Here is a 16584-nt window from a genome sequence, read left to right on the forward strand (position 1 = left end):
CGAACTCGCTGGAGGGCAGGATGAGTTTATTTACCCAGTGAGTTGCAGTGTTCTGGAATGCACTGCCTGAAAGGACGACAGAAGCAGGCTCAACAAGAAGTTTGCAAAGGGAATTGCCGTCCTTGAAGAGGGAAATCTTCAGGCTGTAGAAAAAGAGGAGTGTGTTAGTCCTACTGGTACACAGTGGCAACAGTGTGCACTGCCTATAGAATGCACTGCAGTTACTTGACCAGGTTACTCCGGCATCTCCCCAATCCCAAACGCCACCATCTGAAGGTTTCCCTGCAAGTCTTACACCTTCTTGATCTGGAAATGTGCCGGCATTCCTTCCTGGACACTTGGTCCAAGTCCTGGAACTCCCTCCCCGACAGAATGGATGAGGAGCTGATGGAGTTCAGAAGAAATGAGGGGAGGTGTCATTGAAACCTACCAGATACTGAAAGGCCTGGATAGAGTGGATGTGGAGAGGATGTTTCCATCAGTGGGAGAGTCGAGGATCCGAGGGCACAGCCTCAGAATAAAGGGATGTCCCTTTAGAACTGAGATGAGGAGGAATTTCTTCAGCCAGAGGGCGGTGAATCTGTGGAATTCGTTGCCACAGAGGGCTGTGGAGGCCAAGTCATTGGGTGTATTTAAGGCAGAGATTGATGGGTTCTTGATTGGTGAGGGGGTGAAGGGATATGGGGAGAAGGCAGGAGAATGGGGTTGTAAAAATAATCAACCACGATTGAGTGGCGAAGCAGAATCCATGGGCCAAATGCCCTGATTCTGCCTCTATTTCTTAACTTAACAGCAGTTCAAGGAGGCACTCCACCCCCACTTTCTCCAGGGCAACAAGGGATGGGGAATAAATGCTGGTCCCGCTGACAACAGCCAGGCCCCATAACGTGGGTAAATATCAAAATGCAGTGGACGGGCAGATTGCCTTCTGTGCTTTATAATTGACCCCAAAGTTGCCCCAGTCAGGACCAAGGGCAGATGTGTAGGAAATAAGGAAACCTTTCAAACAAATGACTGTGCAAGCGAGCTGTCTTCTACTCTGGTAACAACATCATTAATATTTGATGCCGGTTGACTGCTAAGGCAGTTGACCTTTCTAATCTCATCTGAATAAGATGGACTTAACTGGTGACTGATTATTGAATCCACTCTGATGTATGGATTCACACTCCCAGTGTCACAGGGACTGCAATAAATATTCAGCAACCATTGCAGTGTAAACACACCTGAGTAGCTTCTTGTTGTCGAAATCAATGTCTCCTGTGCCTTGTGTTTAGTATCAAAATGGAATATTTTTGTGAAGTTATATGGAGTTTTCTTCTCTCTGCTCTGACCCAATTAATTGCAAAGAACGGTTATTATGAAGTACATGTGAAATTATACATTTAAAAAATGGGTTTAATGTTACACAGTTAATGTTCTCAGTGGAATGAAATGAATTTGTCTCTTCCCCTCTTTATGACCTTCTCATTTAGAAGGGTAGGTATGTTAAGACTTTTATCTGTTGCCTCTCTAGCTCCTGTAATTGTTAACTAACCACCACTTCACCCAGCCAAAGAGACGAGGCCCAATCTCGGGAGCTCCCCCTCCCTGCTGCTTATCTCCTTAACCTTTGTTCTGCTGTTCAACATCCCACCATGTGACTTGGCAAACTGTCTTTGGTCGCACTTCCAAGAACTCCTCGGGTAACGAACGGGCTCAGTTTTTTTTTGCAGACGTCCGTAAGTCGGTTTTGCCTGTAAGTCGGGAAAATATATTAAATCACTGGATGTGGTAGCCACGCTTCCACAGTACTGTAATGAATGGCATCAACAGCACATAGGAATGATGCGAAAGAACAATATTGAAAATGGAGATAGGGAGAAAGAGAAAATTAGTCTGTCATTCATGGGAACAAACATGTGTATTTTTGTCAGACTTCTGAATTTAATAATATTATCGGACCTTGTTCATATGTAGGGATGTCCATCCATAAATTGGGTGTTTGTAATCTGGCAATGGCCTGTACCTTGAAGCGTTCATTTGCATTAAAGAACTTAAACACCTGAGGGCTGCTGTTGATCCTTAATTGGTCCTCCCTCTTCCCTGTCACTAACACCTGAACCTCCAGTTGAAACAAAGGATTGAAGCCAGAGTCTGATGTGGCCCAATGAGTTGGACTCTTATTTCTGAGCCAGAAGGTTGTGGGTTCAAGTCCCACTCCAGAGTCTGGGAAAGTCTGTGACTGTGATGGAGAGGGACCACTGTGCTGTTGAGTTGTTCTTGAGACGTTACACTGAGACCCTGACAGTGTTTTGTGGCATTGTCTGGAGGAAGGACAGGTGGGCGGCACAGTGGTGCAGCTAGTAGGGTTGCTGCCTCACAACGCCAGTGACCTGGGTTCGATTCTGACCTCGGGCACTGTCTGTCTGAGTTTGTATGTTCTGCCTGTAACTGCATGGGTTTCCTTCAGATGCTCCGGTTTCCTCCCACATCCAAAGATGTGCGGGTTGGTGGGTTAGTTGGCTGCTGTAAATTGTCCCTGGTGTGTAGGAGACTGGTGGAATCTGGGGGGAGAGTTGATGGAAATGTGGGGAGAATAAAATGCACTTGTGTAGGATTAGTGTAAATGGGTGATTGATGGGGGACTGGTATTGGTTTCTGTGCTGTACGACTGTATAACTCTTGGTGAACTATCACCTGATCCATGGCTCAATATTTCTTTTTTAATCAGCATTGCTGCTTTTTAAAAATGCAGGTTTTCTGCTCACAATGTCTGTGGGATCCTCCTGTGCTGTTGTGTTTGAACCAGCATTGTGCTACCCTACAAAAACGTTTGGTTGGCCATAATGGATTTGGACCCTTTGGATCGTGAAACATTTATTTCTGAACAATAAGTCCCCAACTTCCTACTTTGATAGAGGAATGTTCCCCTACGCCGCCCTTGTGTCAAATATTTATCAGTGATTAACCCAGGGGTTCTGGACCAAATGAGCCCATCTCTGTGGAGTCAGAGCTGCCTTCTTAAAGAAGCATGCAACTCTCAGCCTGCGCCCTGTTGCAAAGAAAATGGAAGAACTATCTCCACAACACTTTCCACATTCTTTACTGTATGTCCCAGAGCACCTTACAGCCAATGACCTATGTTTGAAGAATGGTCACTGTTGCAAGAAATACTCTCAACCATTCAGATTCAGATTAGTTTATTGTCACATACACCAGGGTGCATTGAAATTCCTTGCTCATGTGAAGCTCACAGAGTAAACAGTGTACGTGGTAATGATAAATACAGCAATAAATGCAATGTCGAGGACAAAACAATGGGAATGATGCAAAGATTGTAGTGCAGTCTGAAGTAGTACAAAAAGAATAAAGTGGCAATAACGGAAGAGGGAGAGTTAAGAGTCCGAGAACATGGCAGCACCACCGGGAAGGGGATGTGTGTTCAGGAGTCTGACAGGAGTGGGGGAGAAGCTGTTCTTGAGTCTGGATGTCGGGGCTTTCAAGCTCCTGTATCTTCTCCCAGAAGGTAGAAGAGAGAAAAGGGAACGGCCAGGGTGGCAGGTGTCCCTGACGACACCGTCAGCCTTCCTGAAGCAGCGCACGGTGCAGATGGACTGCATGGAGGGAGTTGACGAGCCTGTGACGGACAGGGCAGTGTTTACCGCTCTCTGCAGGTTCTGTCGGTCCAGGGCAGAGCGGTTGCTGTGCCAGGCTGAGATGCAACCTGTCAGGATACTTTCTGTAGCTTCCACGAACCACAACATGATATTGACCAGGTAATCTTGGGTGGCGTTGGGATACCATAAATATTAGCTGGGAAGGCTCATCTGTCTGTCCTTTGGTGCCTTGGAATTTTTTCCCCACTTGAAAGAGTGGGTGAGACCATTTAACACCCCATCTGAATGTTTGACCCCTAATGGGACAAACCTTCCAAAGAGGCAACACTCCCTGGTGGGCTAGCCTGCATCTGTGTGCTCAGATCTCTGAGTGGGCATGAACGCTGAACCCATTGATGGAGTCAGGGTCCATTGGGCCATGATTGATAGGCCTGGTGTAAGCTCCTGAGTGCTTCATGTTGAACCTGGGGTGGATTTGTGCCATGGACATCAATAAAACCCAAGTTATAGAGAGAGAGAGAGAGAGAGAGAGAGATCCTTGAGGTTACTTTCTTCCTTTTTTATATTTTGGCTTTGGATTTTTTGGGGGATCTAGGAGTTGGGGTGGATTTTGGGAGGTTGTCCCTTCCACAGAGAGGATCACGGATCAGAGAATTGGTCATGGATTTGAGATTTACCGCTGGTCGTGTTTGGAAGTGGACATGTGAAGGCCAGCATGTGACGTCCTCAGTCACCCCTCCCTCACCCTGCCGTTGGTCAAACCACAATATCCTGCACCAATTGGAAAATGAGCATTGGTTTGACCCAGTTGTCTGATTCTTGACTGTTTCTTTTCCAAAATAAAATCCTTTTATAGATTGTTTTGCATTGTTATGAGGCGGGATTAGTTGTCCACTGCTTCCACCTTTTGCCAAGACTACCCCCCCACCCCCCCCCCCCACCACTCCCCCTCACTCTCTGGAGGAGAGGATGAAAAGATAGTGGCCTTGAAGTAGGGGAACAGCCATCATCATCTTGAGTGGAGCAACAGGTTCAAGGGTATGAATGAATACCCTTGCTCCTTCTAGAGTTCTTCGATGCAACAATATTACGAAGGTTTTAAGGGATGTGTTTGTAAGGCGTGGTGCATAACACTGGGTGGAGGTTGCTTGAAAAGATGTAATTAAGTACAAAACAAATTGAACCTGAGAGAAAAATCTACAAGTGTTGGTTTGCAAATAGGGGAGAGAAAGAGAGTGAAGGTCGAAGGCAGGAGGACTTTCACTGAAGAAAGGTTTCGCCATTTCTTTAAGCATTTCCCTTGGTAAAGAAGATTCTAGAAGACAGATCTGTCTTACTGCAACAGCAACTTACATTTATCTAGCGCCTTTCAATGCAGGTCATAGAGTAACACAGCACAGAAACGGGCCCTTCGGCCCAACTCATCCATGCTGGCCAAGATGCCCATCTAAGCTAGTCCCATTTGCCCACATTTGGCCCATATCCCTCTAAACCTTTCCTATCCATGTACCTGGCCAAATGTCTTTTAAATGTTATTAATGTACCTGCCTCAACCACTTCCTCTGGCAGCCCATTCCACATATATACCACCTTCTGTGTGAAAATATTGCCCCTCGGGTCCCTTTTAAATCTTTCTCCTCTCTGACCTTAAACCTATGCCTTCTAGTTCATGATTCCCCAACTCTGAGAAAAAGACTGTCTGCATTCACCCTATCTATGCCCCTCATGATTTTATGCACCTCCATAAGGTAGTCTCCTACGCTCCAAGGAATAAAGTCCTAGCCTGCCCCACCTCTCCCTATAACTCAGGCCCTCGAGTCCTGGCAACGTCCTTGTAAATGTTCTTTGCACTCTTTCCAGCTTAATGACGTCTTTCTGATAACAGAGTGACCAAATCTGTACACAGTCCTCCAAGTGCGGCCTCACCAACATCTTATACAACTGCAATGTAATGTCCCAGCTCCTATACTCGATGCCCTGAAGGCCAGTGTGCCAAACACCTTTTTCATCACCCACTCTACCTGTGATGCCACATTCAGGGGACCATGTACTTGCACTTCTAGGTCCATCTGTTCTACAACACTCCCAGGGCCCCTACCATTCACTGTGAAAGTCCTGCCCTGGTTTGACTTCACAAAATGCAATACCTCAGGTAAAGGTGTGTTGCTCCATCTGAAAGAATTTGACACTGATCCATGCAGGGTACTGGGCATGGGAGTGAGGTGACCTAAAGCTTGGTCAAGGACACGTGCTTTAAAGAGGACAGAGAGGCGGAGGGATTTGGCGAGGGGAGTCCAATGCTCAGGTCCAAGGCAGCTGAAGACATGCCAGTAGGGGAGCAATCAAATTCAGGGATGGTCAAGAAATATGGAGAAACTCAGAGATCTGGAAGTTAAGGTATCTTTATTAGTCACATATACATTGAAACACACAGTGAAATGCATCTTTTGCGTAGAGTGTTCTGGGGGACAGCCCGCAAGTGTCGCCACACTTCCGGCGCCAACATAGCTTGCTCACAACTTCCTAACCTGCACGTCTTTGGAATGTGGGAGGAAACCGGAGCACCCGGAGGAAACCCACGCAGACACGGGGAGAACGTACAAACTCCTTACAGACAGTGGCCGGAATTGAACCCGAGTCGCTGGTGCTGTGGTAGCATTATGCTAACGACTGCACTACCGTGCCTGTGCATATGACAATAAACTCTGACTTGTACTGTAACAAGTCTAGTAAGTTTAGATTAAATCTTGAAAATAAAACAAACTACAAATTGGCAATGGAGACGCAGGAGACTGCAGCTGCTTGGAGGCTTATGTAGACACAAGAAATTCTGCAGATGCTGGAATCTGGAGCAATACACAAAAAGTGCTGGAGGAACTCAGCAGGTCAGGCAGCATCCACGGTGTCCAGTGCAAAAGAAGGCTTAGGACCAAGTGCTGGTAAATGGGATTAGTATAGGTAGGTACATTATGGCTGGCATGGACATGATGGGCCGAAGGGCCTATTTCCCTGTTCTGTGACTCTATAACTTATGGGTGGCACAGCTGCCTCAGAGCTCTAGTGACCCGGGTTCGATTCTGACATCGGATGTTGCCTGTGTGGAGTTTGTACGTTCTCCCTGTGACAGTGTGGGTTTCCTCTGGGTGCTCTGGTTCCCTCTCATATCCCAATGATGAGTAGGTTGGCAGATTAATTGGCTCCTAATAAATTGCTTCTAGTGTGTAGGTGAGAGGTAGAATCTAGGAGGGATTTGATCGGAATGTGCAGTGTATAAATGGGTCAGGGTAGGATTAGATGGGAGTTTGATGGGCCTGTTCCTTGCTGTACCTATCACTCTAGGCAGAAGATCAGAGATAGAGAGGGATGTGACCATGAAGGAATTGGAAAGCAAGAATTTTAAAGTTGAGATGTTGTGAGACAGGAGCCTCTTTAGACCACTGCACATCCTTATTACTCTGCTGTCAAAGAACCAAAGTATCTGTGGCAGCAGACGCAGATGTGTGTTTACAGTATGTGCATCTGGTTCTGCACAATTCAGTTAACACATTTCTGATCTGTCACTTAGACATTTACTACCGCGGAGAGATGCCAGAAAATAGCTCCTCATTTCCTAAGGGCAGGTTTGCTCGATCAAAACACAGAAGGTAGGATTGATGTAATGAGACACAGGTTTTCTGTGGCTAATTTGAGTCTGGTTTAATTCTGCTTTAGTGCATATCCTTCCTGTTAATCTCAGAAATTGGCAGATTATAATGGTCTCGTGTGGTCAATGAGACGGACAGCGACCCTTGCAATAATTGGAGACTTGAACATGTTTCCATTGCAAAGCAAGTCCAATAGCATGTGGGACAGTGAGACAGCTAAAGGGATGTGGTTGGACAGGAGAGCGGTGTTAGATTGAAATACCAGCAAGAATGAAAACGGAAAAAGTAGAACATTTAGTAAGAAGTGAGACACTTGTAAATATTGCTGTTCGGTGGGACGTTGAGGTCCTTGCAAAATGTTAACATGCAGGAACCTCAAGCAAGTAGGAATACTTCAGTATTCAGTGCCCCGACCAGTGAGGGCCAGAATCCCATCTGCCTTCCTCAGAACGTGATCTTCTTGTGTTGCCACCTTCAAGGATCTATGGACCTGTACGGTGTGTGCTCCTTCTTTCCTCAATACTCCCAGAGACCCTACTAATTCATGGTTTATGTCTGTAATGTACTGTGCTGCTGCTGCAAGAAGCTAATTTTCATGGTGTTTATACCCTGGGTATGTATGCCCATGAAAATAAACTTGACCTTGAACCTGAAGGAGGGATGTTAGCCTTATCACAGTGGGGTTTGGGGAACAAATTTTGATGCAATGATATAGGGCTTTGGTGAGTTCTTACCAGGAGAGCAGTTTTTGTGTTTTTTTTACTCAGGGATGTACTTGGAGACAGTACTGCATTAACTCCTGGCAAGGGGAGGGATTGCGATGGCTTGGTTTGTAATCCTTGTGATTCAGCAGAACGAGAGGTGATCTCAATGGAAAGTGAAAGAGGGTTTGGCCGGGTGGGTGCTGAGAGGCTGCGTCCTCAGGATGGAGAAGACCATAAGGCCACAAGGTATGGGAGCAGGATAAGGCCATTTGGCCCATCGAGTCTGCTTCACCATTCAGTCATGGCTGATTTTTTTCTTCAACCCCGTTCTCCTGCCTTCTCCCAGTAACCCTTAACCCCCTTACCAATCAAGAACCTATCAACCTCTGCCTTAAACAGACCCGATGACTTGGCCTCCACAGCCGTCTGTGGCAACGAATTCCACAGATTCACCGCCCTCTGGCTGAAGAAATTCCTCCTCACCTCAGTTTTAAAGAGACGTCCCTTTATTCTGAGGCTGTGCCCTCGGATCCCGGACTCTCCAACTACTGGAAACATCCTCTCCACGTCCACTCTATCCAGGCCCTTTGGTATTTGGTAGGTTTCAATGAGGACCACCCCCCCAACCTCCATTTTGCTGAACACCAGCGAGTACAGGCCCAGAGACATCAAACGCTCCTCATACGTTAAGCCTCCTTCTTGTGAACCTCCTCTGGACCCTCTCCAGGGCTAACACATCCTTCCTCATTGCAGGATACCCACTCTCTGACCTGCTCTTCAGCCACTGTATTTATGTGGCTGGTCTAATTGAGTTTCTGGTCAATGTGACCTCCCCATAGTGTAGACAGTTGGGGACGCGGCGGTGGTAACCATGTTAAATATGAAAGGAAGTTGGAGGACATTTTCTCGTTGGAGGTGGCCAAGAACTTGCTCTGCGCCTCTAATGTCCTCGTCGGGTCTTTGGGAGCTTGCTGTGCAATGACTGCTACACTGTAACAGTGACTGCTCATCAGGAATACAACATGGGCTGTAATGCCCTTTGGAATTTCCTTAAAGGGGATTGAAAGGTGGTATTTAAATGTTTCATCTTTGTTACCTTAACTTATTCTGCAGAGTGTTGGAATTTTAAACTAATTTCTTTGAACTGACTGCATATCATTGCAAGGACCCATTAATACTGAACGAGTTTCTCCTGTGCCACCGAAGCATGGGTCTCGTCCGGTTTCTTTCAACTAACACTTCAAAGCATGACTTTATTGCTCTTCAAGGGAGTCTGACCTTTGGCACCCATTAGAAGCTTTAAGCTGGCTTTGACAGCAAGTCCGTTTCGCTCAGGTGAGCGGTTATTTTTGTAAAAATAAAAAGTGTGTCATTTCCGATGACCCCCGTGGGCAACCTCTGGATGGTTGGAGTTGGGTTTTGTGTGGTTAGGATCGAGATTCCTGGTCTGTCTGAGCACTGATCTGCTGCACTGGCCCTCTGCTTCCCCTCCCCCCAACCCCCCACCCTTCCACACTCAGCAGCATTGGCTGCAGCCCCAGAACAAAGAAGCCACACTTCATCGCTGTTGGATTGCATTTCACTTCAAAGGAATTTGCTTCCCGAGAAGCTGCCAGAGATCGAGACGTTTTATTGGTGCAGGGTTCAGAGAGCTTTCATTCCCCACAGCCCTCCGCTGAACCTTATACCTGCCTTTTGAATACTCCAATAGAGTTGTAAGGAAATGTCAACAAAGCTTTCTGGCCTAACCAGTTTGTGATTCGCCCAAGGGGTTAGCAACACCTCCAGGACCGGCCCGCCGAGAGATGGTGATCACTGAGCATTGATGCTCCTAGGGAGGCTCAAGTCCTCACTCCAGAGGCCCGAGAACAACATCCAGGGTGACACACTTGGTGCAGGAACACACAAAGCGTTGGAGGAGCTCAGCGGGTCAGGCAGCAGTTATGGAGGGAAACGGACAGTTGATGTTTCAGGTGACGAGAATTATGATTTTAAAAGGCATTTGGACAGATACATGGATAGGAAAGGTTTGGAGGGATATGGGCCAAATGGGACTAGCTCAGGTGGGCAACTTGGTCAGTATGGACGAGATGGGCCGAAGGGCCTGTTTGCATGCTGTGAAACGCTATGAATCTATGACTCTAAATGCTCAGCAGGTCAGGCAGCATCTGGAGGGAAGTGGACAGTCGACGTTTCCGGTCAAGACCCTTCATCTGGGCTGAAGGAGTAGAGGGGAGATAACCAGTATGAAAGGTGGACAGAAGTGTTGGAGCAAGAGACCCGAAACGTCGACTGCACATCTCCCTCCACAGATGCTGCCTGACCTGCTGAGTTCCTCCAGCATTTCGTGTGTTGCCCCAGATTCCGGCATCTGCAGACTCTCTCGTCTACACTCGGTGCAGTGCTGGGAAAGTGCAGCACTCTCGAAGGCCCCATCTTTCAGATGGGATACTGACCCAAAGCTCCATTTTGGATGGACACTGGATCGCTGGTGAACTTCCCCCGTGCCCAGGGCCAATGTGCATCTCGGGGTCAACGTGAAAAAAGAGTTATTCAAGTCAGTTTCAGATTAGTTTATTGTCACATACACCAGGGTTCACTCGCGTGAAGCTCACAGAGTAAACAGTGTACATGGGGTAATAATGAATAGAACAATAGATACCACAACAAGCGCAAAACTACAAAATGGTGGCAAAGTACTGCAGTGCAAACTGAGGTCATGCAAAAAGAAATGCTAAAGTGACCATAACGGAAGAGATGGAGACATTGGGTGTTGGTGGGATCTTGCTGTGTACATTTGCCGCCACATTTCCTGGTATACAACACTGGCTGCATTATGTCGGTGGTTCATGAGGACCTGGGGACTTCGGGTGCTATAAAAATACGAGTCGGTTTTAGGAGAGAAGGGAATTGAACGGAATAATTTTGCAGGCGTGGTTTTGAGTTTTTGGCATCCAGTGTTGCCTGGGGCAGACGATCCCAGCAGCAGTGATGTGTGAAACCAGTCCGTCAACCAGGACATTTATTTTAATCAGGTTTATAGGCAAGAGCAGAACATCTACTTCCCTCCAACTGCTTCTCTTCAACCTGTCAACACCGTTCAGGGCTCCATCAATCTCCCTGGGATTTTCCCGTGCAACCATTGTTCCAACTCTTGCTCTCTGCAGAGCGTTGATGTACATTGGAGACTCTGTCCGTCACTTGCCTCGCACCAGGCTCCAATTGTCTGTCACCCGCCGTGCTCCTGGTAACAACTTCTTTTCGATCCTCAGCCTTCCTAATTCTCTCACACGATAGAAATGAGGCCATTTGGTCCACTGAGTCCATACTGGCTCTCAGAGCAATCCCATTCCCCCATTTATTTTCCCTCTAATCTCAGATGCCCTTTCCTTTCTAACCCTTCTGTGTCTCTCCAAGCCTCCTCTGCTACATCATCAATGGCCGTGCCTTCAGTTTGCGAGACACTGGCCTTTGGAATCCCCACCATTTTACTTACTGTCCTGGCCTGTTGTGTGTCTCCCTCACCACCTGCAGCCAGCCCCAACGTAAGATGTTCCTTAGATCTGACCTCTGAGTGTTGATCCATTTGTCCAGTATCTCCCACAGTGGTTGAACCAGAATCGGATGATCACTCTGACTTTGTACGATCACTGGCCACAGTTGCTTGGATACCCAGATTGAAAAGTATTTGCAGTTTCCCCCTGGTTTAGAGCAGAAATCCAGCCAGAGTTGTGGTTTTGCAAAGGGACTGGAATTATTTTTCATAGACATAGAGTTGTGCAGCTCAGAATCAGAATCAGGTTTATTATCACTGACATATGTTGTGAAATGTGTTGTTTTGCGGCAGCCGTACAGTGCAAGACATAAAAATTATTCTAAGTTACAAAAATAAATAAATAGTGCAAAAGGGAAATAACGAGGTAGTGTTCATGGACCGTTCAGAAATCTGATGGTGGAGGAGAAGAAGCTGTTCCTGAATTGTTGAGTGTGGGTCTTCAGGCTCCTGTACCTCCTCCCCGATGGTAGTAACGAGAAGAGGGCATGTCCTCGGTGCTGAGGGTCCTTAGTGATGGACCCTTCTTGAGGCACCGCCTCTTGAAGATGTCCTCGATGGTGGGGAGAATGTTGGCTGGGAGTTGAACGTTAGCCAAGACCCCCTGAGAAGAACCTCTTGATCTTACTCGGATAATACCATCTGATCTTTTATGCCCACATGAGAGGACAGTTGGGATCTGAAAGATGGCACTTCCGTAGATTCTCAGGGGGAACATTAACAAATCTCTCGCCAGAGCTCTCCTTTCACAGTTTAAACAAATTTCTTATTTTTCATAGTGTTACAGAGTCGCACAGCGCAGAAACAGGCCCTTCGGCCCACCATGTCCATGCCAACCTTTCTGCCCACCTACACTAATCCCATTTGCCCACATTAGGTCCGTATCCTTCTATGCCTTGCCTATTGAAGTGTCTGTCTAAATGCTTCCTAAACATAGTGATTGCATCTGCTTCCACCACCTCTGGTAGTGAGTTCCAGATGTCAACCACTCTCGAAGGAAACTTACCCCCCAGCTCCCCTTAAACCTATGCTCTCTTGTCTTCAACACCCAAACCAGGGGAACAAGATTTTGACGATCTACCCTATCTATGCCTCTTTTTATATTCTTTTATAATTTTATACTCTTCTAACAGCTTGTCCCTTTCTTTCCTGGGAAAGTGAGCCAGCCTATCCAATCCCTCCCCATGAACTTTCCTTTGATGACTGACAGCATTGGGATTGAGGGGGGATAAAGACGGCAGGCTTGGTGCTTCTCCTCTTTGTTGTGGAGTTGGGATTCTGCACGTGGAATTGGGGATCATTTATGAAGAAACGGGTTGCATTAAACTGGGGATGAACCTTGGTTGGACTGCATTGTGACGCAGTTCTGATCCCCATTTATATCAGAAGGTGGGCCACTTCTGGGGCAGTAGGTTGGAGTTGGTCTGCCCTTTCCTCAGTTTTTGTTGTGCTCCCAATTCATGTACTCGTGGTGAGCGATCATGACTCAGGATTCCAGGAGTTAAAGGGGACATTGCATTTTCTCCCTCCCCTAGCCCGAAGGTTTGGGAACATCCTTGAATCTTTTCCCTCTGAAGACACCAGTAAAAGGTGCAGAAATGATTTACAAGAATGATAACAGAATTAAGAGGCACAGTATCTGAATACTCTGTGAAATAAACAGAACATTTGTCAACTGTTTGAGTTGGGGTTGGGTCTATGACTTGGGTCTAAACAATGTCCATCTCCCCAGGAAACAGTCTTGCCCAAAGATGGGGAGGGCAAATGGCAGCAGCTTCTCCAACAACAGCAGGATCTGTTCTCTGGGGAAACGCAGTGAGTGGAGGTAGTTAAACACAAAATCAACCTCTGTCACTTTGTGGCATGCTCACCACGTTTGTTTAACATGGGAAACTGACCAATCAGCTCCACTCTAGTTGGTTAGTCCTTCCTTACCCTCTTCCACCCCCTCTCTGGACTGGGTGTTAGCGCAGAGGGGAAAGAGTGCGAGGGAGTAGGCAGCTGGTGTTGTCGGCCAAGACTAAAGCTGTGGCATAAGCTGAATTTTGCAGAGTTACAATTTCTGCTGAATCGCAGTTTGAGGAAGGCTTTTAATAATTTGTAGTCATTTAAGGTGATGCAATTTGTTTGAAACATTTGGGAGTTGCTTCTTGGAAGAGAAGCAGATCACCACGTCACTAATATTTATGTTATTGGTCTGACTATTTTTGCATCCTTTGGAGGGACGGATTGCGCTGGCAGGTGTGAGAATCTCATGAATATTGAATCAAGATTTCCCACTTTGGTCTGCCTCCTGACTTATTTCCCAATTATAAAAGCTTGTTGCCTAGATACCTGGCTTATTTCAGCTCACTTTAGTCGAGCTTTGCACTTCAATATTGAAGTCCTTTGAGGTTAAACCTGCAATTTTAGGGAACGCATTAGGTGTAAGGAGAATTTTGTGGATGTTCTAAAGTGTGTCAATCACAATGTGTCAGAGATCATGATTAACAAGTTACTGTCTTCAGAAAGACAGGTTTTCATGTTATACCTACATTGCTAGATCTGGTAGGAAGTTAAAAATAAAAGGAGTTTGGATTAGATCTTTTTTTACACAAAATATTCCTTAGTACTTACTCCACAGAAAGAGGCCATTTGGTCCATCTGCTCTGTGCTAATGTTGTCTGCTCCACACCAGACCCCTCTCATCCCTCTCCATCTCCTATTTCTCTCTGCCTTGTGTTCATCCAGCTTCCCCTTAAACCCATCTCTGGTATTTGTCCAAACTTCTCACTGTGCGGGTGAGTTCCTTCTTCTCTCTGCTCTCCAGGAAATGTTTCTTCTGAGTTTGTCATACAGCATGGAACAGGCCCTTTGGCCCACAGAGTTCACACTGATCCCATTTTATTGCCCCCACATTCCCATCAACTTCCCCACCCCCGATTCCACCTCGATCCACACGCTGGCGGACAATTTACGGCGGCCAATTAACCTTCCAACCTGCTCATCTTTGGAAACCGGAGCACCCGGGGGGAAACCCACGTGGTCACGGGGGGAACGTGCAAACTCCACACAGACAGTGCCAGAGTGAGGATCGAACCTGGGTCCCTGGAGCTGTGAGGCAGCAGCACTACCAGCTGTGCCACTGTGGCACTCAATATGTGGGAGCAGTGACCATTTTCTATTGATGGCCTCTGGTTTTGAACTCCCCTGTAAGAGGGAATATCTGCTCTATATCTACCCTTCATCCACTCTTGCATAATCTCAAAGATCTCAATCAGATAAATGTTTTGGACTTCCTCCAACAAAAAAGCGACCTAGTCATAGAGTCATACAGCACGGAAACAGGCCCTTCAGCCCAACTCGTCCATGCCGACTGTGTTGCTCAGCGAGCTAGTCCCATCTGTCCTGCATTTGGGTCATAGCCCCTTAAACGTTGCTAATGTGGCCGCCTCAACCACTGTTTTCTGGCAGCTCATTCCAAATATGTACCACCCTTGCATGAAGAAAGCTGCCCCAGATGTCCCTTTTAAATCTCTCACCTCTGATCTTAAACCTATGCCCTTTCGTTTTTAGTACCCCGCCCCTGGGAAAAAGACTGTGCTTTCAAGACTATCCCCCTCATGATCTTGTATACCTCTATCAGGTCACCCCTCCATCTTCTATGTTCCAGGAATAAGGCCCCAGTCTACGCAACCTCTCCTTGTAACTCCAGGCAACATCCTGGTAAATCTTTCAGGTCTTCTCAGATGGAGCTCCTCAGTTCTCTTGTACATATTTATACACAGCTCCAGTGGACTTTCCCCAGCCTGTTGATGATTACCCCACCTTGCGGTGCATCATGGATAAAGACCAGTTTAATGCAACTTCGCAACTCTGTCCCAATAAAGATAATTGCTGAGGACATATTTAATTTTTAAATAGCTTTGGAGTCATTTCTTTTATCTACCTGTGCATGAGGTTAAATTACTACCTATCCTTGGGAGTGTAAGGACTGTTTATAGAGCAACATGCAAGGTCTTGCCAGTCAGTTTTAGCTGAACTGGCAGTGAGACAAGATGGGGTGGGAATTGTGTTCTGCAGGTTCCAGGAAGAGGTCTATTTTGCTGTTGTAAGACTATTGAACGGTCCCTTAGTACGATAAGATGGACTCTTGACCTCAGAATCTACCTCGTTATGGCCTTGCACCTTATGGTCTGCCTGCACTGCATGTTCTCTGTAACTGTAAAACTACATTCTGCATTCTGTTATTGTTTTCCCTTGTGCTACCTTGATGTACTAATGTGAAATGATCTGTACGGATGGCATGCAAAACAAAGTTTTTTCACTGTACCTTGGTACATGTGACAATAATAAACCAATTACCAATGGTTTGGGGTCTGAGGAACGAGGCACCCAGTATTCCCTGGAGGTGATCTCCTTCTGCTATGGGACCACCAATATAGCATCAGAAGAATCGCCGTGGGGGTACTAAACTTGACGCACAAGCCTCCAGTTCTGTAGACCACTTCGTCAGCTAACTTTTTGCCCATTGCTCCAGTAAAGGTGTGCACGTGTTTTGCAAAAGAAATATCAGATCCTGCTCTGCCAATATGTATTTTCCAAATCCAGAGAGAAGAGGTTGATGAAATGGGCCCGACCCTGGGGGTGTAATTCCACTGTATCATTTATCACTCTTCAGACCAGAAGCCTGTGCTGAAGGCAGAATTATTCATTGCACAGATTAAAAACTGCATTTGCAAATGACAGAGAAAATGCCAAAACACCCTACTGAAACTTCCTATGTCTTGGCCCAGAGGTGAAAATATTCAGGTACTTTTTAAATGCACTGAGAGTTTCTGTCTCCATCCCCCTTTCAGGTTGAGGTATCCAGACCTTTACCACCTCTGGTTGGAAACCCCTTTCTGTAACTCGTTCCAATCTTTCCCTCAAACCTGTGCTCCCACCCACCCTGCAGTTACTGACCTCACAGTGTTTCCCTGTGTAAATCCCCACCGAGGACTGAGCAAGAAGGCATGGAGTTCGGTTGGCAGGTTAAGTCGTTTTACACTAATCTTGAGCCAACAAATCAGCGGGTCTCACCGTGAGCAGAGCTTCTGAAGCTG

The 16584-nt window shown here is 46.6% G+C and overlaps 1 protein-coding gene across 6 annotated transcripts in view; it reads left to right on the forward strand.

The window, feature by feature from the left end:
- farp1 (FERM, RhoGEF (ARHGEF) and pleckstrin domain protein 1 (chondrocyte-derived)) overlaps positions 1–16584 on the forward strand; it is a 229001-nt gene that overhangs the window by 56492 nt on the left and 155925 nt on the right. The window contains exon 1 of one of the 6 annotated variants that reach the window (XM_052026783.1): positions 9876–9920. The exons of the other annotated variants lie outside the window; for them this stretch is intronic. Within the exon in view, the coding sequence (XP_051882743.1) occupies positions 9891–9920 (30 nt within the window). The 5' untranslated portion in view covers positions 9876–9890. Of the gene's footprint in view, positions 1–9875; positions 9921–16584 lie in introns of those variants that run through there. 6 annotated transcript variants of the gene reach the window in all.

This window comes from Pristis pectinata, chromosome 11 (genome assembly GCF_009764475.1).
Source record: "Pristis pectinata isolate sPriPec2 chromosome 11, sPriPec2.1.pri, whole genome shotgun sequence".
Lineage (NCBI taxonomy): Eukaryota > Metazoa > Chordata > Chondrichthyes > Rhinopristiformes > Pristidae > Pristis > Pristis pectinata.